General features: G+C 41.9%; 3 protein-coding genes across 4 annotated transcripts; 2 read left to right on the top strand and 1 right to left on the bottom strand.

Moving 5' to 3' along the window:
• The first annotated feature begins 979 nt into the window (after positions 1-979).
• Positions 980-4,755, top strand: SARC_06917 (hypothetical protein). Its single transcript, XM_014299161.1, has 7 exons — positions 980-1,358; positions 1,525-1,623; positions 1,927-2,008; positions 2,627-2,684; positions 2,918-3,073; positions 3,913-4,006; positions 4,356-4,755. The coding sequence occupies exons 1-7, from the start codon at positions 1,023-1,025 to the stop codon at positions 4,494-4,496; spliced, it is 966 nt and encodes a 321-aa protein (XP_014154636.1). The 5' UTR covers positions 980-1,022; the 3' UTR covers positions 4,497-4,755.
• Positions 4,756-6,010: 1,255 nt separating this feature from the next.
• SARC_06916 lies at positions 6,011-14,841 on the top strand (the record flags this gene model as incomplete). Of its 2 annotated transcripts, XM_014299159.1 has the most annotated exons (9): positions 6,039-6,346; positions 8,365-8,475; positions 9,027-10,262; positions 10,556-11,225; positions 11,533-11,604; positions 11,809-12,396; positions 12,457-13,962; positions 14,221-14,317; positions 14,552-14,841. In XM_014299159.1, 9 exons carry the CDS (start codon positions 6,039-6,041, stop codon positions 14,839-14,841), a joined length of 4,878 nt encoding a protein of 1,625 aa, XP_014154634.1. The 2 variants fall into 2 exon arrangements, with proteins under 2 accessions (XP_014154635.1, XP_014154634.1); XM_014299160.1 differs by having other exon boundaries at positions 6,011-6,346; positions 11,809-13,962.
• Positions 14,842-16,950: 2,109 nt separating this feature from the next.
• On the bottom strand, positions 16,951-17,536 carry SARC_06915 (hypothetical protein; the record flags this gene model as incomplete). Its single annotated transcript, XM_014299158.1, has 2 exons — positions 16,951-17,093; positions 17,452-17,536. The coding sequence occupies 2 exons, from the start codon at positions 17,534-17,536 to the stop codon at positions 16,951-16,953; spliced, it is 228 nt and encodes a 75-aa protein (XP_014154633.1).
• Positions 17,537-23,619: the final 6,083 nt, after the last annotated feature.

Below are 23,619 nucleotides of genomic sequence, written 5' to 3'. Positions count from 1 at the left end.
GTGTGTGTATGTGGTAAGTTTTTGTTAGTATATATATATATATATATATTAATGTATATGATGTGTGCATGTGTGTGTTGGTGTATGTATATATATATATATATATGTGTGTGTGTGTGTACATGCGTGTCTGTGTGTGTGTGTGTGTGTCTATATGTATGTATGAACATATATGTATGTATATATATATGTGTGTGTGCGTATGTTAAGTATATGTTTATATATATATATATGTATGTATGTATGTATGTATGTGCGTGTGTGTTGTATGCATATGTACGTATGCGGGTATGAATGTATATATTTATTTATATATATATGTGTGTGTGTGTCTAAAACCCTAAAAACCCTGTGTGTATACTTATGCATAGATATATGTGTTTATTTATGTATACCTATATATGTATATAGCTGTGTGTGTGTGTGTGTGTGTCTACTTAAACATTTCGTATTTGCTTGTCTATATATACATTTAGATTTTTGTATATATATTTATATATTTAGGTATGTATTTATATAGTTTTGTGTGTATATGCATGTATATGCATGTACATATATATGCATGAATTTACACATATACCTGTACATATAAATATTCATACGTATATATATACCAAATTTTGTATATATGTGTGTATATATACCAAATTTTGTATATATGTGTGTATATATACGTACATACATAAAAAGTATAAATATATATATATATATATATTGATGTATATATATATATATATATATATATATAGTGCATAGTATATAGATGCAAATCTAAATCGACCTATGCCAGTTGGAATAATGCAAGCTATGGATGTAGTGTGTATGAATGCTTCTCTGTATGTGAGTTTTGGGATATATTTTTTTGTACATTGAATACGTAAATAGCGAAAGTCGGTGTAGTGAATATCTATGCTTTTTTCTCTGCGCATGTATGTCCTAATTAAATGAGAGCTATGGTGTTTTCATGACTGTACCTTGTAGGTACCGGCGCTGGGGGATTTGGTGGAGGAGTTGGGAACGACATGTACGGCAATGTAAACGGAGGCATGTACGGCCAAAACCACAACGGGGGCGGGTTTGGTACTAGCGGAGGCATGGGTGGCAATTTCGGCCAACCCCCGAATCCAGCCCAGGCACAGAGACCGTCGTCGCTTTCCCCGGCACATATGCAACCACCCCATTTCCAGCCACTACCCCAACAGATACGCCCACACACTCAGCAGCAGCAAGCACACGCGCCGGCAGGATCTGAGTCGCTCAATGGCCCTGGGTTTGAACAAATGGCATCGCTTGTCCACAACCCTATGTTTAGCTCTATGGCGGCCAATGTTACCGATTGGGACGCGAAAAAGGCTGATGTATGTAGATGTGCACGGGTTGTTAATAGGAGCAAGCTTTCGTGCTGTGTATATCTTGCTCTAAGTGTGCGTCTGTGTGTACCACATATTCCATGGACTTTTAGCGGAACCCTGCGTTACCCCTTGAATTTCATTAATTTACTTATTCTCAAATTTATGCTGCCAGGTTGAAAGGAACGTAACTAAGCTGCGGTTCTACTTTCAAGTCAGTAATGCGTACGTCTTGAACAAAATGAAGCTTATCGTATTTCCCTGGTTGCACAAAGTAAGTGCTATATTTATTAGCTATGGTTTGCTTGCTTGCATCAAAATATCTCTGGGGGATAGCTGTGCTCCAACCCATCACCCACTCAAGGCAACCGCCCTGTCAGAAGCTTTCCATCGTATTATATGAAGTATGCTTGTTTCTCATTTGGCAATAGTACATACGGATACTATCTCTTTTCAGATATATTCAGCTGTGATGTGGTCGCTGTTTTGCTATCCATGCAACCACCACTTGTTGAACATTATAACTCCTATGACACTGTGTTTCCTAATCAATTCTCCGCTGGCACGACTTGTATAGGACTGGTCAAGGCGGCTGTCGCATGAAGGCCAGTTCCTGAACCCAAGGGATGATATCAATGCACCGGATCTATACATACCAGGTGAAAGCGTGGGTCTCGCAACCCCATTGTTCTCTAGCGATTAGGCATATCAATGCAGCATCTGTGCATGCAATTGTTCCTGTAGTGATACGCTGTTCGGCATGAGTTGGTTTCAGGATTTTGTATGTCACTTGAATGGATCGTAAAAATTTATGTGTATGCGCACGTAAATATGAATCTACGAGTAAGATTTCAACATCCTTCGTCTATTGCTTCACTTTGTTCTAGGGTTTTGAGTCATGCTGTACTCGAACTCGCTTTCAGTGTATAAGTTCGTTTTATCTCATATCATGGTGTTTGTTTTGTATATCGCGAGGTGAACTTGCGACACCCAATTGGCACGCGTACAGTTGCAATCAATTTCTGAGCTCGTAGGTCTATATACATGTTGATGCAAATGTGCTAGTGTACTTGTGTATTTCATTATATGTCAAGTAATTATTTGTGTACGTATCAGTATATAGCTCAAGCTGTGAGAACTTCCACAACAACCTTGTTCAATGCGCTGATATGTTTTACGACATATCACTCACTTTGCTGTGCGTGAGCGCACTCAGTCCGCTCAAACGATGCCATCTGCTAAATAATTCATCGCTTCTTCTCACCTCGCACGGCTAGCGATGTCGTACGTCACATTTGTCGTACTCACGGGGATCTACTACGGACATCAGGGAACGTAAGTGTTGCACGGGTTGCAACTCATTTGCTCTCGTTCTATACAAAACTCGGGTGCTACAGTCTCGTCCACTTTGATAAAAATGTATCGATGACCCGTTGCTATTGTAATATTTACACAATTCAAGCGTTTTAAGATGATTTACGATGATCTTTTCCCTGTAAGTGACAACGTGCGCTGCTCCAACCGACTGGGCCAACTCGTGCTTATCAGAACCTTACTTCGACTTGCAGATTTGAACCCGAAAAATTGGGAATTGTGGCTAGTTCGATGCTGGTGTGGCTCATACTCGAAGTTCTTGTGGTCTTTGGTGGTTTCTACCTTCTCAGCGTAACAGCAAACTACAGCTGGTTAGATATTGTATCTTACTGCGGATACAAATACACAGCGTATGTTCTGGCTCATGATGCGTCGATTGGTTACAATTCGATGTGTATCACCCTTACGTGCGATTATATCATTTTATTAAAGTATATATATATATCTATCTATCTATATCTATATCTATATATATTTATATATATATATATTTATATTTATGTATATATATATATTTGTTCCTGTGTGCATGTGTGCATGTGTGTGTGTCTGTATAAATATATACATATATTATATCATGTGCGTGTGCGTGGGTGTGCACATGTATATGTATGTATATATATATGTGTGTGTGTATTCATATACATATACATACCAATGATACAATTATATATATATGTTCATACACTTATTCTTAAATATGTATATATATATATATGTGTGAAATGTACGTATGTATGTATGTATTTATATGTATGTGTACGTATATATATATATATATGTGTGTGTGTGTGTGTGTGTGCGTAAATGTACGTTTGTATGTATGGATTCATATGTATATGTGTATGTATGTATATATATAAATGTATGTGTGTGCAATTGTGTGTGTACATGAGTATACATATATATATATATATATATATCTGTGCTTATGTATGTATGAGCATCTATTTTTATATCTGTATATATGTCTGTGTATGTGTATGCGTATTTTGCGTGTGTGTGTGTGTATAGTACTATTTTTATGTAGATGTAGATGTACGCATATTGACCATGCGGCACCCTGCCATTCTCTTTCTGTTAGTTTCTCAACACAGCATTAAAAAAACATATATTCACACCGTGGGATCACATTTTATATCATCAGCTTTACCTCGTGATAATAATGTATCCTTTTTCACAATTGCAGCATGATCATGGCTCTGGCGGCGTTTATGGTCGGCGGTATTACCCCCTACTACTGCGTCATGGGTTATGCAGGGTTAGCTGTGGTTGTATTTTGGGTAAGTCAACTTTTTCTCATATAATGGTGTCGCGTTCGTGACACATGTAATACTCGAGCCATGCAATAAGCGTGCGAACGGTCTGCAAACTTTGGTGAAGGTTAGCTTCACTGCGGCTAAGACTCTAGTGGCATGCAAGATCTATCTGTGGATATGTATGGTTGTGCGAGTGTGGTGCGTGCGTGTATGAAAAGTTATGTGTCTGATAACATATTCATTTCAGTCTCAAATGTAATATTTGCTATGCTATGCGTGTATGATCTCTTTGTTGCTTCTAGCCTATAGTTCTAGTGTCCTTCTAACCGTTGAAATTATTAATGTTTAAAATCGCTTGCTCATTTTATTACAGCTCCGAACGCTACGTCACGTGCTTAACCCAGCCGTTCCTGATTCTATGCACACGCACACCAACGCCAAAGCGAGTAATACCTTTGTACTGGTGATATCTGCGCTGCAAGGTGCTATGATATATTTTTTGACCAATTTATAAGCTATCGCGGCACATAACTTCAAATATTAGAACATATGATATGTTGTATTTTTTCAAAAAGGCTATAATTAGAAATGTATCTGAGTTTGCTGGTAGTCTGATGCAGTTGTATATGCCCATAAGTGAGTTCAGTGTTGTTCAGTGTTCACTGCTGTCGGCCGGGGACTTTAAAATATGGAGAATCGCCAGAAACTGGAAAGATGATGCCGAATTGCCGATAGCAGACCTTCTGAAAATAAATATTAATGTGTGAAGGGGATATTTAAATTTGGCCAGTTCCTAGTTGTGTGAATACCGGTAAAGTTAACCACTTGAAACTGAGTTGAACCAATCCCAACTCTTAATTTGAAGTTTTGAGGTTGGACCCGCAGCGGTTTTTCTCTTGTGATATGTACTCAGCAGCAGAAAAACTTTGTTTTTGTTTTTTAAACAAATTTCTCGAATCTCACTTTGAATCGAGTCACAGTGTGTCATTGTTTTTGGCCCTCAAATTTCTAAATAAAAACATACAATTTGTATCCCCTACTGAATAAAAGACTTTGTAAATATCCAAGACAGTATTAAACATAAACACAGTACAAGACTACATACAGTAAAATAATCCAAATTAAATACCAAAAACAAACTAATGACGGTCCCGTCACTCCCTCAGGCACGACCACCCAGAGAGCAAAATTTTAACTTTGTGTAGTAAATGTACTCTGTATTTTATTAAAATAGTTTTTAATTTTGGGCCGATCACTGTGATCAAATTTCAGATCATCAGACAGTGAACAGGCTGAAAAGTTACGTATGTACGGTTATTTAAATCGCAATATGGACCACTCCCTGCAATTCTCTGGTGTTTATACTCTATATAGGTAGTCGTCTCCGCACAATATATTTCTTTTATATAGGGAATGTTTGTGGATTACGTGTGATACTCCAGTTGACTAGTCTTGTAACTGTGAGAAAGAGTTGATCAATATTCTTGTTGTAGTATACTGGGAAGACAGGCCATATACGACACGCAGTATATGTATATGGTAGCAGTACCTCACGACGAAGCACTTCCTACTCAATCAGAAGCGCTAACTAAGCACCCCGGACACACGGAAGAGTATACATTAATCCCCGCATAGGAGTATATATATATTTATCGACTATACCTTCGGAGTGGTCCGCTGCCCGTCATCTATGAGCTAGCCCATGTGCGACGCCTATTTGGCGTGTCGACGTATTGTTCTCACGTCCAAATTTAAGTTACACCCACGTTTGCGACTGATTATATACACGTCAAGGTTATTAGCCCTTCATACATGCATAGGTTTTTATAGCATATAGCAGTGCTACGGTACCTCGTGTTCAGTTCTCATATGGCTGAATTCCTGGTTGAGGACATACACGTAAACGTGCTGGTACTTCGCAGGATATGGTGTAGGAGATAGATACATCAGACAGGTTTCTGTGTGCAATAAATACATAGTAGCTGACAATAAGAACAGTGCTCATTTGCATAACACACATAAGACAACAGTACACATAGACACAGACGTGACAATAATGGACTGTGAAGGCCCTTTGCCAGTCGGCCAAGAAGTGAGTGCGAAGTTTCGCGGCGCTTTCTGTGAAGCCGTGGTGCGCTCATCGAGCAATGAAGTGCAAGTGCACGTGAACTTTACCGACAAGTCGGTGTCATCGCGGGTGGTTCCATTGAAAGAACTCAGAGGCAATGTAGTGTTGGGCGGACTGGTACAAGGCCCTACTGGTTCAGCCAGAGGACAGTTCGATGACTGTGTGATCACGCGCATTGTAGATAAAAGCGTGTATGAGGTTGAGTTTGACGACGGCGATTTGAAGAACTTGAAACGGTATGTGTGTACTTTGTTGTTGTAGATTTTTTCCGTACATGCCGTCTCGTTGCACGAATGTGTGCAGAAAGGGACGCTTTCTGCGAGTGCGACTGTGTGTTCACTTGATTGTATTATATTTAATATATACATAGTTTTTTTACATAATTTGCTGAATAAATGTGACATTGTATCATTTGTGTATATTGGGATACTTTTGTCATTTATATTTTTTATAATTGTGGTTCTGTCTGTGTTCATTTTTGCACATATTTTGCGCAAGTGAAAGATTGAACACACCACAGTTATTTTCATGTCGTTTAGCGATTTTATATGCAAATAGATGTATTCCTATTCTTGTGTGTGTGTACATATGTACTTATGTTGTATGTATGTATGTATGGCACCGTCTATATATTAATATATATCTGTATATCTATGTAGGTATGTATATATATATATATATGGTGTGTTCAATTGTATGTACCTATGTACTCATGTAAGGATACTTATGTTTATACATGATATGGATCAATGTCTAGATTGAGCTATTTTTGAGTTCCTGCCTCCATTTGTGCTTATTTTTTTGAGATTTGATGCTCTGATGGCAATACCTATATGCTAGATACTGGGTGTTTTACGTTGCTGGTTACTTATGCTTTCGAGGTCTATGTTACCACTTAAATATGTACTCTCATGACGTATATTTCGATGTGCATATATACATTCGCCTGTATCTCCCTGTTTTAGGGTTTAGTGAATGTGTATATATATGTGTGTGTTTGTGTGCATATATATATATATATATATAGACGAGGGACCACCCATGGACATGGACATAGACATAGACATATACTTAATTTATATATGTATATATATATTATCGTCATATACATGTATGTGATTCTATGTATATGCATATGTGTGTTTGGGTTTTTGTGTGTTTTTATGCATGTATGTGTATATTAAGTGTGCTTGTGTGTATGTGCACGTCTGTTTGTCTGCAATTAAAGTATAAGTTTATATGTACATATATCAATAAGAGAAGTATGTAGATTCTGCTGGTGCGTATTCATATATAATCCGTGTTTGTTCTTTTGTAACTTTGTGTGCTTAACAATTCATATGACCGTTTGTATATGCCAATGCATGCTTATATCTCTATGTATGTATCAGTATACATATCTGTGATTTTGTATCGATTTTGTGTGTACACAAATGTATATATATATTTTATTCGAATATACATATCTGAGTGGATGATTTTGTACATATATTTTGTATACGTTTGCGTTTGTGTTATATATATACGTATGTATGTATATATATATATATATATATATATATATATATATACGTATGTATATATATATTTGTTTTTGTTTTGCAACCCTCCAAATAAAAGCATGTGTATACATATACACGCATGAATATATTTATATATATATATATGTATGTATGTATGTATGTATATCTGTGAGTGTATGTGTATGTATATATCTATTTTATGTGTGTGTGTTTGTGTGTGTGTATATTGTATATGCGTGGGAGTGTGTGTATTAATTTGTATATATTTTGTGTATTTTTTCTTTCGTCCGCATACATTCGTGGGTTGTTGTTGTTTTGCTCATGCTTATGTTGACATTGGCATATATAGACTAGTAAAAGGGCACATATATACACTGGTACGTTTTTGGGTATATACTCGTGCGTGTTCGCTCGTACCTTTCTGTATTTAGTGTATAAACACGCCCCTGCTTAGAGTAGTGCTTAGTGTATCATTCCATTACATTTGCGGTAGTTTATATTTATATATCTTTTGATTTGAGTTTTGTTTATGATACATACTTCCTCATACATATCACAATCTGGAACTCGGAGGCAACTTCGCAGGTGTGTGTTACGATGTGAAACCATATTCTGTCTGCGATTATTAAGGTTTTGTGGTTCAATCAGTCCATAGCCTTGCGGTTCTCATTTCTAAATTCTATGCATGTATTGTCTTGTAACTATCAATCTCCGCCAATCTCCTTACACAGAAATAATATCAGGCCTAAAGGACGTGCCTATTTCACGAACGACACAACTATAGAAAGTTTGCCTCTGATGGATCCGGAGAAGTTCGCTGCACTGCCCACGCGTGCATCAAGGTAAGCATCCCGTTGCCATAAGTACAAATTGAGCTTGCGACCCGGAGCTGTTGAGCGCTGTTGGCTTTGTCTATCTGGGGTGAAATGGTATCCTTATACGACGTGGAATTGATAGCATAGTCACTGAAATACGCATCATTGAGCATCAAGTATACATGAGGTTCATGACGCGGCTGTCTTCGTTTACTCAATTTTCTCGTTTGCATTGCTTGTTTGTTAGGCGAAAGGTGCCCAGCAGTCCAATGTATCCTGGTTTTTACGATGAGGGCAGTCTCACACCAAAATCACCAGCAAGGATGGCACGGAGAGATAGGCACGCTATTAACAGGTAATGTGCAACGTGACAGTCGAATGCTTACCTTTGTCTCTCTCGCATATTCATTTTGCAGGCAATTCGGTTGTTGGCTTAGTAGCGTGCGGTACTTCGCAATTTTTTTCCGCGTCCATTGTCCACTTTCCTGTATGAGTATACGATGGCCATTTCGACTACGATGTACCGTCAATAGTACGATTCGAATTTGTTAACATCGTTTCTCATACCTACACCACAGAGCAAGTGAGCGCAGCGCCAGTACCGTTTCCTCGTCGACAAGACAACGCTCGCGCACTGTCAGTGCGAGTGGGGTCTCATCCGATACGAAGTCAAAGGGGCGACCACGCATCAGTATGACCGCGCCTAACTCGCTGAGTAATCTGAGAGCCAATGGCCTCAAGGATGGTGAGGGCTTGGCTGTGTCACGTACAGTCTCCATCGCTAATGTCGTAAGTGATGCGTTCAAGTTACGTACCACACGGCTGGCGGGTATGGCAGTGTTTGTGGAGCCGTTGAGCAACCACTCGGCACCGTACTGGTACACCGCTTTGGTTGTACCGTTTGCCTGCGTAGACCCGGTGTCGATGGGTGTGGAAAGTTTAAGTAGCGGCAATTGTGTGGTCCGATACTTCAGAGATGGAGTGTACGGTGCGGTACCTGAGGCGTGTTTGCGGAGGTTCAGCACAGAGATACCCCTCTTTCGCCTCTTCTGCAAGCAGTCACGTGGCTTTCAGAATGAGCCCGAGATTGTTGCGGCCATCGACTTCCTGGAAACAAATAAATTGGATGTCTCTCTGCGCTGGCCCAATTTTGTGCCGCTGAAGAAACGACAGGCCGACTACCACTCGGATTCAGAAGAGAGTGAGGGCAGGCACTCCCACGAGGATGAGAGCGAAGCCGTCGACAGCGATGGTGATCATCTGCAGGCCAAGCGCGGGCGCAAGGCGAAGGGCAGGAAGCGGCGCACAGAGTCTACGAGTGGTACATGGTCGAAGAAACAGTGCTTGGACACCCGCGACACGCTCGTGGAAGGAGCAGACACAGAGAATATGGATGGAGAAGATGAGGATGAGTACACCGTGAATAGGGAGAAGACTAAGCCGCGCGTACGTCGACGGAAAGTGCCCAGGCGCGTGAGTGTGAGTGCAAGTGCGGTGGATGTGGATGGTCGAGACGGGGAGAAGCGTGCGAAGAAGGGCTGCAAATACCGCGGGGCATCGGAACGGCCCGTTACGCCTACGCCGTTGGAGATGGAGGCCTTGTACACGAACCAATGGAAGTTTAAGAAGAATGCGCACGTGTGGGCGATGTCTTATGTGGATGGACGGGTATATGAGGCTAAGGTTACGGATAGAAAGCTGATGTCCAATGCCAGAGATAGGAGGAGGCAACAGAGAGCTCAGGCAAGCAACAGCTACAGGAATCAACCCACTCCCCACTACAAAATCCACTACATCATGTGGTCAACTGACAGGTGGGTATGGCTCGCATTTGGAGCCCAAAGATTGCGCAATTATTTATACCCCTTTGACCTGACGTGTTTGAACAAGTTTGAACGTTCTCGATTAGCCGGTCTTTGATTTTTTTTTAACTTTAATGTGTAGTATGATAGTTTGTTAACGCCATTGTTTATCCTGGTCAGGCTTATCTGTATTTATTTACATATATATATATATATATATATATAAGCGGTTCCCGGATGTCCAGGTCAGCTACATCATAGCTCATTCGGCTATTTCTCTTTTGCTGTACATACTCGCTTTCTAGATATGACGAATGGATCCAGGAAGAACATGTATTTGACACCAATCCCGATGCAAGACCCGCGGTGCGAGCCCGTAAGCAAGATAGCCAGGTGCGTGCGGCTTCTGTGAGCAGTGCCACGAGTGAAGAGTCTGCAAAAGACACGAGTACAGTAGACAACCCCCCAGCACTGTCAAAGAGCGTCAGCAGTGACAGTGTTGATCATGATGTGGATCGCAAAAGTGAGTCAGGGGATTCAGAGAATGTGATTTCGGGGGCTAAGGAGGAGAAGAGCGTGGGTGTGCGTGTGTGTCTGGAGGATGTTACCAGCGATGCAGAGAGTACTATTCACGAGGAGGATACAATCAGGCGTCCTGGACAGGATGCAGGCATGGGAACGGGCGAGAAGGGAGCCAGCGTTGCGGGTAGCAAATTTGACCGGAATAGTAGCGAGAAGCGGGCTAGTACCGAGGGAGTCAGAAAGGCTAAAAATACAGAGCGGGATCCGAATACTAGTCAAAAGGTCTCTGCGAATGTGAAGGTGGAAGGGACCCAGGGACAGTTAGATGTTCCAAGCGAAGCTTGTGAAAGTCTTAGCGATAAGGAGCAGATGGGACACATTGCCACTGAAAATAATATCGGAGACACACAAGATGCTGCAAGTAAAGGGCTAGGCGAGGTATCAATGGATGAGGTACGTGCTCCATGGTATTTGTAGTATGTTTCGAGGTGGTGACCGCTCAACCATAATTCAATACTTTACTCATCTATTGAACTGACTTCATTAATAGATGTTACACACACACATGTAGTACACATCTTAGTTAATTGATTATATGTATGGTGCAAAGTGTGCTTGACGGTATGCTATTCGATGTGTCGTGTACTCATGATAATTTGCTGGGACACATCAACAATCGCACTTGTATCGCTACAATATCGCTACAGAAGTACCGAACACCATGCTAAGTGTGTAACCCTATCCTATGTATATTCGACAGGACACACTCCCTGTCAGGACGCCGTCAAAGCGTAGGAAACGGAAATACGCGGAAGGAACGCCGAAAGCTCAGGTACTTTCAAATTTAGTTTCCCTTTTTATAGATTTTTCATCCTATATGGCAGGAGAATTTTATATCACTATACCCAGTGTGTCCGGTTTGTTTTATTCAAAATGAATTACTAAACTTTCACCTTTTTATGCGGTTTAATCATGTAACACATATACAAAGTAGATGCTTATCCTGATACTGTTACTGTCACCCTTCTCTTCATAGGGTAAGGAATCATCTGCTCAAGAAGTAATCCCGAAAGGTAGCAACGGTGTCGAACTCGCTATCAACACTGACACTGAGACAGCAGGCGCGCAAACCTCCGCTTCTAGCTATACCACTAATCCATTAGTACATGAAGACACGAATGATAAATATATATCTCCAGAAATGGATGACATGACTCGCTCGGTGATTCGGCGACCTCGTGGCCGGAAAGGCCGTAAAAGAGGTCCCCGCAAGACTTATGTTGCTGTGGAGCTGACCAGCCCGGATTCTGCACGTCTGTTGGGCGAGCTAGTGTCAACCATCGATACGCAAAATTCTGAGGCGGACGATGTCCAAGATATAGTACTCGGTGAAACGCGCAAGCGTGCACGTTTTTCTCCTGTAGGAGATGATACTGCTGCGAATGCAAGCGAAAAGGAGCTCTCCGAGGGCGTTTGCTTGAGCGAGGTGCGGGGGGCTGATGACTATTCCGACATCCCTGTCTGCGGAAATAGCGATCCTGAGGTGATAAGAGAGGATGCGGTTAGGAATCCAGACGCGAACAATCTTAGTGCTGTTGAGAATGCTCTTGAATCCCCATTTGAGGCGGAATCGTTGGATTCGAAAAATAGTGCTGTTGAGAATGCTCTTGAATCCCCATTTGAGGCGGAATCGTTGAATTCGAAAAATAGTGCTGAGCTGGATATGGCTAAGAGCCCCTCTAGAGATGTTCCACTTGAGTTGGACATTGGTCAAAGAATTGGGAAGTCCAAGAGTATCACTTCCCCAGTTACATCCAAAGTCGAGCCAGTAGATGCGCAACTAGGTGTGGCAGACAACTCGAGCACTCATTCAGAAGGTGATGCCGAGGGGATGATTGATGTGAAAGCAGGCGCAAATTCCACGCTTGCGAAAGTTGTGAGGACCGATTCGAATGTGCCAGCGCTTGGGACAAAGTCGAAAACAGACTGGAATTTCTCGCTACAAATTGGTTCGAAACAAGACACGGATGATGTAGCTGCAACTGCGAATGATGTAGCTGCAGCTACGGATGATGTAAATGCAGCTGTGGATGATGTAACTGCAGCTACTGACGATGTAATTGCAGCTACGGATGATGTAACTGCACCTACGGATGATGTAGCTGCACCTACGGATGATGTAACTACACCTACGGATGATGTAACTGCAGCTGCGGATGATGTAAATGCAGCTGTGGATGATGTAACTGCACCTACGGACGATGTAATTGCAGCTACGGATGATGCAACTGCACCTACGGATGATGCAACTGCAGCTACGGATGATGTAACTGCACCTACGGATGATGTAGCTGCAGCTACGGATGATGTAACTACACCTACGGATGATGTAACTGCAGCTGCGGATGATGTAACTGCACCTACGGATAATTTAGCTGCAACTACGGATGGTATAGCTGCAGCTGCGGATGATGTATCTAGAGCTACGGATGATGTATCTATAGCTACGGAGGATGTATCTACAGCTACGGATGATGTATCTACAGCTACGGATGATGTAACTTCAACTACAGATGATGTAGCTGAAGCTACGGCTGATGTAACTACAACGACAGATGATGTAGCTGAAGCTACGGTTGATGTAACTACAACTACAGATGATGTAGCTGAAGTTACGGTTGATGTACCTGCAGCTACAGATGATCTATCTGCAGCTACGGTTGATCTACCTGCAGCTACCGATGATGTAGCTGCAGCTACGGTTGATGGCCAACAGTACACTAATGACGATGCGACGCAGGAATCGGTGGGCTTGGTTAGTGACGACCAACGGGACAATCCGACTGCGCGTGAGGCCGATGTAGCTGTCGGAGTTAGTGTGCAGAAGAGCAAGGCCACCGCCTCAAATCAAGCTCGTGCCGAGGACTCTGAAAGCGAGCACGGGAGCGATACAAAGAATAACATTGGAAGGCAGGGTGAGACTTGCGATGGAAATGTAAGGAGATCGCGCAAAACTGAGAGTGCGCCAGATGGTGAACAGTGTGCAGATGGTGGCGAAGGGAGGGGGGAAGGCAGGGAGGCTGACGAACAGAAGGGAGCCTCGGGCTCATCCTATACAGTATATACTTCCACAACAACACACAAGCAGGAAATGGGCGACGGCATGACGCTTACAAAGGAGGAGTTCAAGGTATGTGTCGCCGACAAAAAATGTGTCTACGCAGGAAGTACTGTTAATTTGAAGTGCAATATAACGGTTCTTTTTTGCTTCTGCTTCATAGTGTAGTTCGCAATGCGCGCCTCTTGCAGTATATCGCATTTCCGACTGACACTATTCGCAAGTTTGTGTTTGACCTATGTAGTCGTTAGTCCTGCTGGTTGCTACACGCGAGAGCTGCACTCTATACGATTTGCAATACAGCTGACTTCTCTCCATTCAACGCTTCAGGTCCGTCATACGTTGGATACTGGCGGCATCACAATTTCGAACCAGCAGATACATGAGGTCAAGCATACCGTAGAGAAAAGCACCATCCATCCAAACCGTAAGTGTCGACGTAGCGTTACTCTCGTTCAATTGAAAATGAAACACCAGGTTGTCTTTCACTATTACACTTGTTACTGGGCGACTGTTCGTTGTGCGGTGCGCGATACTGGAGTTTTTCCGACTTCTGCCTAGAATTCGCCATTGGATCGATGAGATCACTTTTTCAATTGCTACATGTACAGTATACCCATTTATTTTTTTAATTTGAGTGCATATTCTAATTCACATGTAGTCCAATGGACAGCTGATGGTGGACTGGAGATGTCGACTTTAGAAGAGCGAATGAGGCAGTTGAAACAGCAGTACCTGGCTCACAAGGCTGAACTTGCTAGAAGAGAGCGTATGAGGCGTATGAAGAAAGAAAACACATTGAATGCTAACGGGCAGGGGACCCCAACCGAGGCTTCCAATGGACTCCCGGATAGTAATAGCGAGGAACAAAACGACAATGTCAGTGGACCCGCGCATCCCAAAGTGGAGAACATCTCGTCCGACAAAGCGCACAGCATAGGTACAAGGTGATCTGACAGTGTGGAATATTGGATGATTTTGGACATAGTACGCGGACTGACTAGGCGGATAAGATGCCGGAACTGTCCGCAATAAGCATACTCTTTACCAGTGAGAGTGAGGGCAGAACGAAAAGAATTTGTATATATGAGAGACCGTCTTTATGGAAGGAGTCTACGAAGTGGAGTTATCAGTCAGTGTCCTTCAACGGCATGCTGCACATTTCAGTTGATTGCTGCTATGTGAAATATAAAAACCTGTAAGCGAGAGCAGCCTGAGATTATTGCATTATGGAATCTGCCACGAAGAGGAAGTGTGAATTAAGATTGATAAGTATAAATGAAATATGAAATCATTGGTGAAGCTAAGTGTCATGTCAACACCGATAGCCCGATGTAAATGAATACAAATAAAAGATAATACATCCGCAGAATTTCTCGCTTATACTACAGTGCAAACAATGTAGTGTCTATTATACAAGCACAATTGTCTCTTTCCGAAAATATGCACTAGTGGGGTATGCCGTATCTGTTTTATTTCTCTAGTAATATCGTTTGGTAGATATGTTCCGATATGATACCACTCCATATTTAGCTTCAAGGAACGAAGGTATCTAAAATTTTGCACTATTATTTTATGTAAACGTCGCTGATAAATTGTTTAAGATAAATCGCAATGCAGTGGTTGAGATATGAAAACGATCAAATTGTGTCATATAGATCATATTCATTGAAATAAACGCGTCGACAAAATGAACAAATAGCAGTAAATTCCTTATATACCAACTAAACAATGAGCGTAGTATATAATCTCTATATCACCTCGAATCCTTCGGACTATACAAATCTAAACTACCGATCACACTCTCGTATCCGTTGATGGAAGTACATATGTGTATGCAAAGATTCGGTCGCTCACTAGTCCTTACTGGAGCCCAATCACTCGAGAAGAAGAAAAACTTCCAAAATTGCAACGGATCCGATAGTCGAGGATCCTTGGCCTAAATCGTGTTTGTTTTCAAACAGAATCACCAATTGATTGTCTGGCTGGAAAACTCTTGCGAGTACAAACTCGTACGGGCACACTTCTATCATTGCTTGCATCGAGAATAAACTGGCTGCAAATTCAGCTCGCGTATGATAGATCCCTGTACGAAAAGTACACAAGATATCGAACACCGAAGTTCGACAACAAAGGAACCTTGAAGAGTAAACAATGCTTTTTCATTTTGTTCTGTAGTACTTCCAGAGGATTATTTGAATCAATGATACGGCACACTCTTCAATTTTAGCAAACCCGAACATAAAACATGCACTGTGATCGTTTTATGCCTATTAAGGGTGTAATCAAGTTGCGCAAGCTCAACACGATCTATAGACTACAACTTTGTCAAGCATGACTCATCGTCAACTTAGTCTGTAGAAACTCAACTAGGGTTTTCTTACACTCGCCTCATTACCTTATCTCTCACACACCCTTGTTTACGCACAAAAAGGAACGTTGCACAAATACACACTTTTAGTATATGTTTAGTATACAAACATAAATAAAGATCAATTCTTCAGAGTACAAAGATACAGGCTCTGTTTGGTTATGGGCTCTATATTTAAAGTCTCTTTTTAATTTTGTGAATAAACAGAAGATTCAGCCTCCGGCTATACCCGCATCAAATGGGCCCGCCCTTCTCTTACCTCGTGCCAATCGAAATCTCCTACTCAGATCCTTCTCCGACGTTCTCCTCAGAACGCTCAGCAAAAAAACCATGATGTACAACCACTGAACTTTTTACGACATTATCCGTCAAACCTACTTTCATGAATCTATCTGCCCTTCTCAGCCGATCAACATGACATATCTCCATAATTTCCAAGTTGGACTTGACTTTAGGAAGATTCCCGTGTTTGGGCTCTCGTAAAAAGTTCCGTGACGATGCCGAACTCCAGGGCCTTACGTTTACTACCAACTTCATTAATGACTGCTACCTGACTGATCTATCGCAAGAGAACCAAGAATAAGCTCATCAATACACAACTGGCAAAGAGCTGCGTGCTTCTCTCACACCTATTTGTCTCTGAGACTTACTATATGAGTGGCATAATACGAATCCGGAGCGCCTCACACCTACTCAACGTGCATCACATGCACAAGCTCACCGTATGACAGCAGCCCCAAGCCGTGCCGACCACCGATCTTCTCACTGCCCCCATCGCATCTGGACGCTGTGGCGCCAAAGGCCATACCAATAGCAACCGTAATGCAGGCTTCTTTTGATGCACAACGTACAATTGCATAGGCCATAACTCAGTCTGTTATGGACGCCGTGCTATCAAACACATATTTTATCTTTGTGTAGCACGAATTACAGTTGATCATACACAATCTGTAAATATAGCCAAAATGCTTATTGACGGTGGTGCCACCGTTAAATACCTCAACACCACCGCTAGGTCTCTATTGATGTCTTGAACGTAGATCCTTTTCGCTCATTCTTGCCGGCGACTCTGAGCTAATTATTAAACTACGTGGTATTATACCTGGCCAGGGCCTTACTTAGATACATTCCTTAAGCGACCCCTAGTACCCCAGAACCGTCTTCAGGATCGTAGCTTCGAGCTTAAATACCTCCCTTCACGTCCAGCATGCGAGCTCTCGCAAACTTCCGTATCCATCGAGATTCCGCAGGTTCACGGAGGCTATCATGTCCCATATGATACTCTCCCGACTCTCTCTCCTGCACTTCGAAACGCTTCAAAGTCCGCCACTCTCATCCCGGCCCAGGCACGCTCCTACTACGCAATGAAAGTCACCTGACCCTTCTCAATCCCCCCCCCTGTCGCTGCTACCCAGGTCACGAATACTCCCGCCGTCAGATACCGTCTTTAGCAGTTCCCACTCCACCATCCACTCATGTGACCACTCAAACATACGATGAGTACCACAAGAACAACGGCCACCGCAGCAGAGATACCACTATTCGAATGGCCGCCAAAGATAATGTCTCTTTAGCTCACCCCCCGCCATTCAGCATTATTTGTTAGGCATGGATGGTCAATCGTATTGATTGGAAGAAGGTTATGAACTTTTTCGAATATACACCTTCCAACGAATATGAAGCCTGATATGCATGTAGACATAAAAATATATATACAGATTGAAATTAATAGTATTCTATAAACCCTAAATAACTCTATATTGATGCCTGCGCCACCAGAAACAACGCCCAGGCGCACCGATACGCCGAACCTGAGGGCGGCTTGTCGGCTGCTATTCCAAGGTAGACTGCATCAATGAAACTACCTACTGTAAATTCCATTGGACATCACTAAGTTTCGACTATGATAAAATAAACTGATACATTGTAAGTCAGTTAGGATTTAGTACTGGTAGCTTGTGTATGAATTCTCGATCACACAGGACGGACCTCTAGCTGTTCTTATTGAATAATTTTCACCAGAAGTACTAAGTGTTCATGACCACATGCCTAAGGTGTAGATAGACAAAAGAATGTAAGTCACGTTAATACATTAGCTATTATAAATATAATTCCATTTGAAGAAAAGTTAGACAAAGGAAAAGGACTGATTGGATTTTGGAGAATGACGGGGGACCCAAACCTATAAGTAGTAGTTCAGAAATTATACATTTTAGTTTATGATATCCTACGTCTACTAATATCTTAAAAAGGTCGAAGTAAATGAGTCGTACCAATTACTCAGGGTATAGGAGCCATCAAAGTGAATTAAGAACACTTTAGAAATGTTGGAATAAGAATTTGTAATGAAATATTTAAGTACCAAAAAAAACTTGCCGTTTTAGACTGACCGGAGGCCGTATTTCCACATAGCCCCCAGTAATTTTTAGAACTATGCACGTACTTGTAAATGCAATCTAGTTTGCAAAACGAACCCCAATGTAAAACGGTTACGGTCATGGCTTATCAAGTTAAAGTATGTGCCTATATGCAGTTCAAGGCTCGTGTTTTACTTTATGTCGTTTTGTATTTGACCCAGGAACCATTTCCAATGTAGACGCATTACGTTTATTAGGTAAGGTAATAGCCAAAGTTGTTCTTCATTGGCAATTAAGTTTGAAGAATTGAGTTGGTAAGCAGATCAGAAAGTTTCGTCACATAGGCAGTAGGTGGCAAGTAGGAAATTTCATATCCGTCAGGATTTGTAGTCACCCGAGGAAACCCTTTCCGGTTATCTCGTGTGTTCTTATGTAAACTCTTCTTTCATTTCTTATTTTAAAAGATACGAAGGAAGTCTCAGTATCCACGAAACGCATCGGAGGTTAGCCATGTTGCTGTCTGTCCCATCCATTAAATGGGTCTTGTAGTTAGTGTAACCGCCTTCGGATGTTTTGTCAATTATAACTTTGACTTTATCTCATAACTGGGACTACAGAATCAAATGAGCGAGCGAATGAGAGTTCGGAAGTAGGGATACGGTGAGTGCCTGGATTGGTCGCTTTAGTACGATCTATGTTATTCACTTCGTAGATATCACTCTTCTCATCATGATAGAAAATAGCAAAGGGTCCGATTGTCTTAGAAGAGAGTTCGGTACCGTTGGCGTTGCGAATTATTATGTTAATGTAATCGCCAACTTTGAACTGAACAGATTTCTTAGTGCTATTCCATCGGTCGTATGCTTTAAGCAGGAAGTGGTTCTTGTGCTCGAATAAACAGGGCTAAACAACGCTCGATTTTCAGTAGCCATAACGTGATTCTCGGGCGCGATTTTATCAAACGTTGCTTGTAATTCACTATAGCGGCCAAAGAAATAGTGAAACGATAATATCCCAGTATGAGAATTCATGCAATTATTCATTTGAGTTTGAACCCATTTCGAATGATAAGGCCACATATCCTCAACGTCATCTAGTGCGGTACGCAAGGGTTTCTTACTTTCTCTATGACGTGTTTCATTTACACCCTGCGTTTGAGGTCTATAAGGAACACTACACCTATGGGTCATGTCTGATACAAGTAAAAGTGCCTCCGGTACGTCGGCACAAAACTCACTATCGTTGCTAGGACATAGTACTCGGGGAAAACCAAAGTCATTAAAGACGTGATAGCATAAATCTGCCACCATTTGCAGGCGTTTGTTCGGTATTGCATAAGGCAAGTTATGGCCCGAAGCCACATATAAGAAATGACAGATATATACATCGCTAGTATGCCTAGATCGCGGAAGTCTAACCAAATCGACTGACTCGGCACATTGGCTGGTCCTCTGTTACACTTTTTAGAGATGCCCAACCGTAGCGCTTGATCTGGTTCTTTTCACAATCAGTACAGCGTCAGTATACTTCACGTATAGTTTCTTTCAAAACTGGGTAATCAAGCCCAGCATGAACAGCCAACTTATAAGTATGCTCTTATGCTTGATGGGTTTTATTGTATATGGGTTTAACTTTTCTTTCGAGCTCGTCTAAGTCAGTCAGATTCTGAGTAACGCTGGCTGGATGAACCACCTTCGCATTAGTTAGGGCAACTTCAGTAGCACGAGGGGTAGACTCTTGTGATGCATAATTGACAACACTAAATTGTTAAAGTATCTTCTTCAGTTGTTTCGTCACTCCTGGCTGTTCTCTAAGCAGCGCTTTGAGAAGTTGAGTACGAGCTTCAGGTTCGCTTAGAGCTTAGAGTTTTTGATCCATAGCCCTAGCTAGTTTCATGTTTTTACGATCTAATGCCGTTTCAATCGTCAATACCTCGACTGCACTCTTGCTGGGTGCATGTGTTGTACGAGTATTTAACTTTGTTCGAACTGTTAGACTCCTCTAATTTTGCCAAAAATTCAGTTGAGGGTTTCCACTTGGTAGTACCTGCAGGACCGATGCGACAAAGAAGAGTATGATTTCAAGGTGTATTCGTAATAGAATATGATCTCTGATACAAGAACGTGTCGATTTCACGGTCGACATAGATAGGTTCGTCTCGTGCCATATTAATTAAATCACGTATCCGAGGGTCGGAGCTACGGAAGGGACAACACAGCGTAACGGTAGATTTAGTATTGTTAACATAATTTAAGAAAAAACTGTGTGATAAGTTGCCAAGGTGGGTTAGCCCACGCATTATGCTTTGATGATTCAAGTTGATCAGATGCATCACCTTTAGGATGAGTCAACGACCTATATTCAAAAACCTGTTTATTATGTTCTTCGGCGAACATATCAACAGTAAATGGTCCCCATCGTGATTGAGCGAGTGTAGTTAAACCGTTCCCTATTAAGCATCCAATTGGTTGTGAATAACTCATTGACTGTTTTCTGGTAGTCAGGGACAAGTCGAGAGAGCATGTCAGGTAGATGATTATGTATTCCTGGTATGTATATAAATATATTAACGACTTTTGATCACAGGCGACAGTGAAGTAACTTCCATAAAGGTAGCCTTTAAACTGTTTTACAGCAGTATCTATAGCAAGAAGCTCTTATTTAACGATAGGGCAATTACATTGACTCATATTATAACTTGCTAAAAAATTGTATATAGCGTGGTTTGCCATTTATTGTTAAAGGTTGGTAATTTAAACCATTTGCATTTATTAACAACGTTTCTTCATCTGTATATACATTGAGTCTATCTGCCAGGTCAATCATGTTTGCTTCCGCCCACCAGTTGTTTCAGTATTCATCACCCTCCGGGATGTCTTCGAACTTGCCAGAGGTAATGGACAGTCTTGCTATTTGTACATCCTTCTTGACCTGTTCCTCAGCCTGTTTGGCCTGATTCGAAGCCTTCTTGTGACATCGACTGAACCCATGCGGGGCTGGCATCACCTTACAATAGGGACATGGACGCTCCTCACGCGACCCTTTCTTTTCTTGGGCTTGTCCTGTTGGTTTGGTTTGACTGGGTGCACCTTTGTCCGGTTTATGCCGTTTGATAGTAGCGGTAGTGCTATTCTCAGCGTGTTTGGTTGTCTGCGTGTTTTGACACTTGTTCTGCACCCTCATAGCATTCGGTGTCCTTGCACCTTGGATGCCGTTCTTATGCTTGCCTCAGTCACAGTATGAAACTTAGTGTGTCCTATATCTAACAAGTGCCCCTCACTCCCATCAGGTTGTTTGTCTGCCTTGATGAGAACATTCACCTGTGCTTGTTGTCCGTAGTACATAAGTGCTTGGTATCTTTGGACTTTGAGGAGTTGAAAGTGTATGGGTTCCTTGTCTGAGTTGCGGTACCGCTCCTCTAACATCGCCATTGTCTTATGCGCACGCTCTGTGTGCACTTCGACGTTCAGCTTCTTGTTCTGCATGTCATTGAAAAACCTTTTTAACAGATAGTCTACTATAATGATTCTATTGAATTGCTCAGGTTCCTTGAAGTGCTTAGTTGTATGCGTCTCAGAATCTCTCAAGTTATTGAGTACTGACTTGGTCTTCTCCGTTGCATCAGTGGAATCTAATAGGTTTCTCACTAGTGCTGGGTACTGACACAGTGGCATGGACTTTGCTAGGAAAAGTCACTACATTGCGTAGTGAACTCTATGATGTCTTCACAATTTTCCATTTTAAAGTAACTATCTTTAGGGAGCTTAGGAAATTCTGAAGTTTTTAGTAGTTTTGCGAGAGATGGTTCATCATGAGCTCTAACTCACTAATGTATTGACTTATTTGAATGAGTTCATCCTCATCATCGTCTCCACACTCATTGATATCTAAGTCATATCGTCGTCTGAGTTCCTTGTCAACCAATGACATGCGTCATTCTGGCTGTTGACCATGAATGCCTACTCCCATCTTGTGTAGAGTCGGTATAGACACTGATGTTGGTTGTTCCAATTTGGAGACAAACCTACTAACCAGGACATGGTTGCATTGGCAGATGCTTTTGTCTATTTCTTGACGCATTGCTGAAGCTAGTATGGGTACCCCAGCTGGTGTAGGCTGGCCGGAGCCACTGACTGGGCTTGCCCCCCCCCCATTGGACTGACACTTGAGCCATCCGTGTCCTCACTCCCTTCTTCACCACCATGCACGCCTGCTCTGGTTGCCGTTGGCATCTTGAGATGTCTGCGACGGTGTGTGGGTATTGCGTTTTATTATTAAAGACTCTTACTCTATTTTGTGCGAATGTGCACTCCACCCCCCCCACCCCCCACCCTATCGACTTTAATAATAATTTGTATAAAAGAAATAAAATTTTGATATATCTCACTTAATTTTAGTGTGGTCTCGCGTTGCTACACTTCCGCGAGAAGTGTTTACCTTCCTATGTGGCTCGGTAGCCTGTTGCTTTGTTCCCTGTATTTATGAGGGATTAAATGGTGTTTGTTAGCCAAGCTTATTCCGTCACGTGTGGACAAGATCACGTATCTTCTCACTTGTCAACCCGGCAATGGTTACACTCGTTTAAAATTCGTACTATTGACCAATACTAGAGTTGCAACAAAGTACAGCTGGAGAAACCGAAAGCGCAGAGACGTATTTCAAGACTTATTTCCACTTCTTAGAACATCGTTTTGTTTTTGCGCTTTTAAAAGTGTATCAATACTTTTCCGCTTTAAAAGTGTATCATTAGTTTTCTACCTTAAAGTTGTATATACGACCTTGTGTACACGATCCACGATTACTCTAGCCGTAAGCAGCGTACCTTTTCAAGCACCAAAAAGCACTTCTTCTACAGTGGAAGAAGTTTGACGAGGTAACGCCAGTTAGTGCATCCGGTGTTTTATTCACCATATCTTGGACCCATGCCAGACAGTAAGGCCAGTCACTTGCGTCGTCCTTAAGGGCAGTACGTAACCTGACTTAAGTTTTAACTTAGTTCGC

The sequence above is a fragment of the Sphaeroforma arctica genome (assembly GCF_001186125.1).
Source record: "Sphaeroforma arctica JP610 unplaced genomic scaffold supercont1.519, whole genome shotgun sequence".
NCBI classification, from domain to species: domain Eukaryota; class Ichthyosporea; order Ichthyophonida; genus Sphaeroforma; species Sphaeroforma arctica.
The sequence above is the reverse complement of the archived record's forward strand: the minus strand, read 5'-3'. Positions and strand labels throughout refer to the sequence as shown.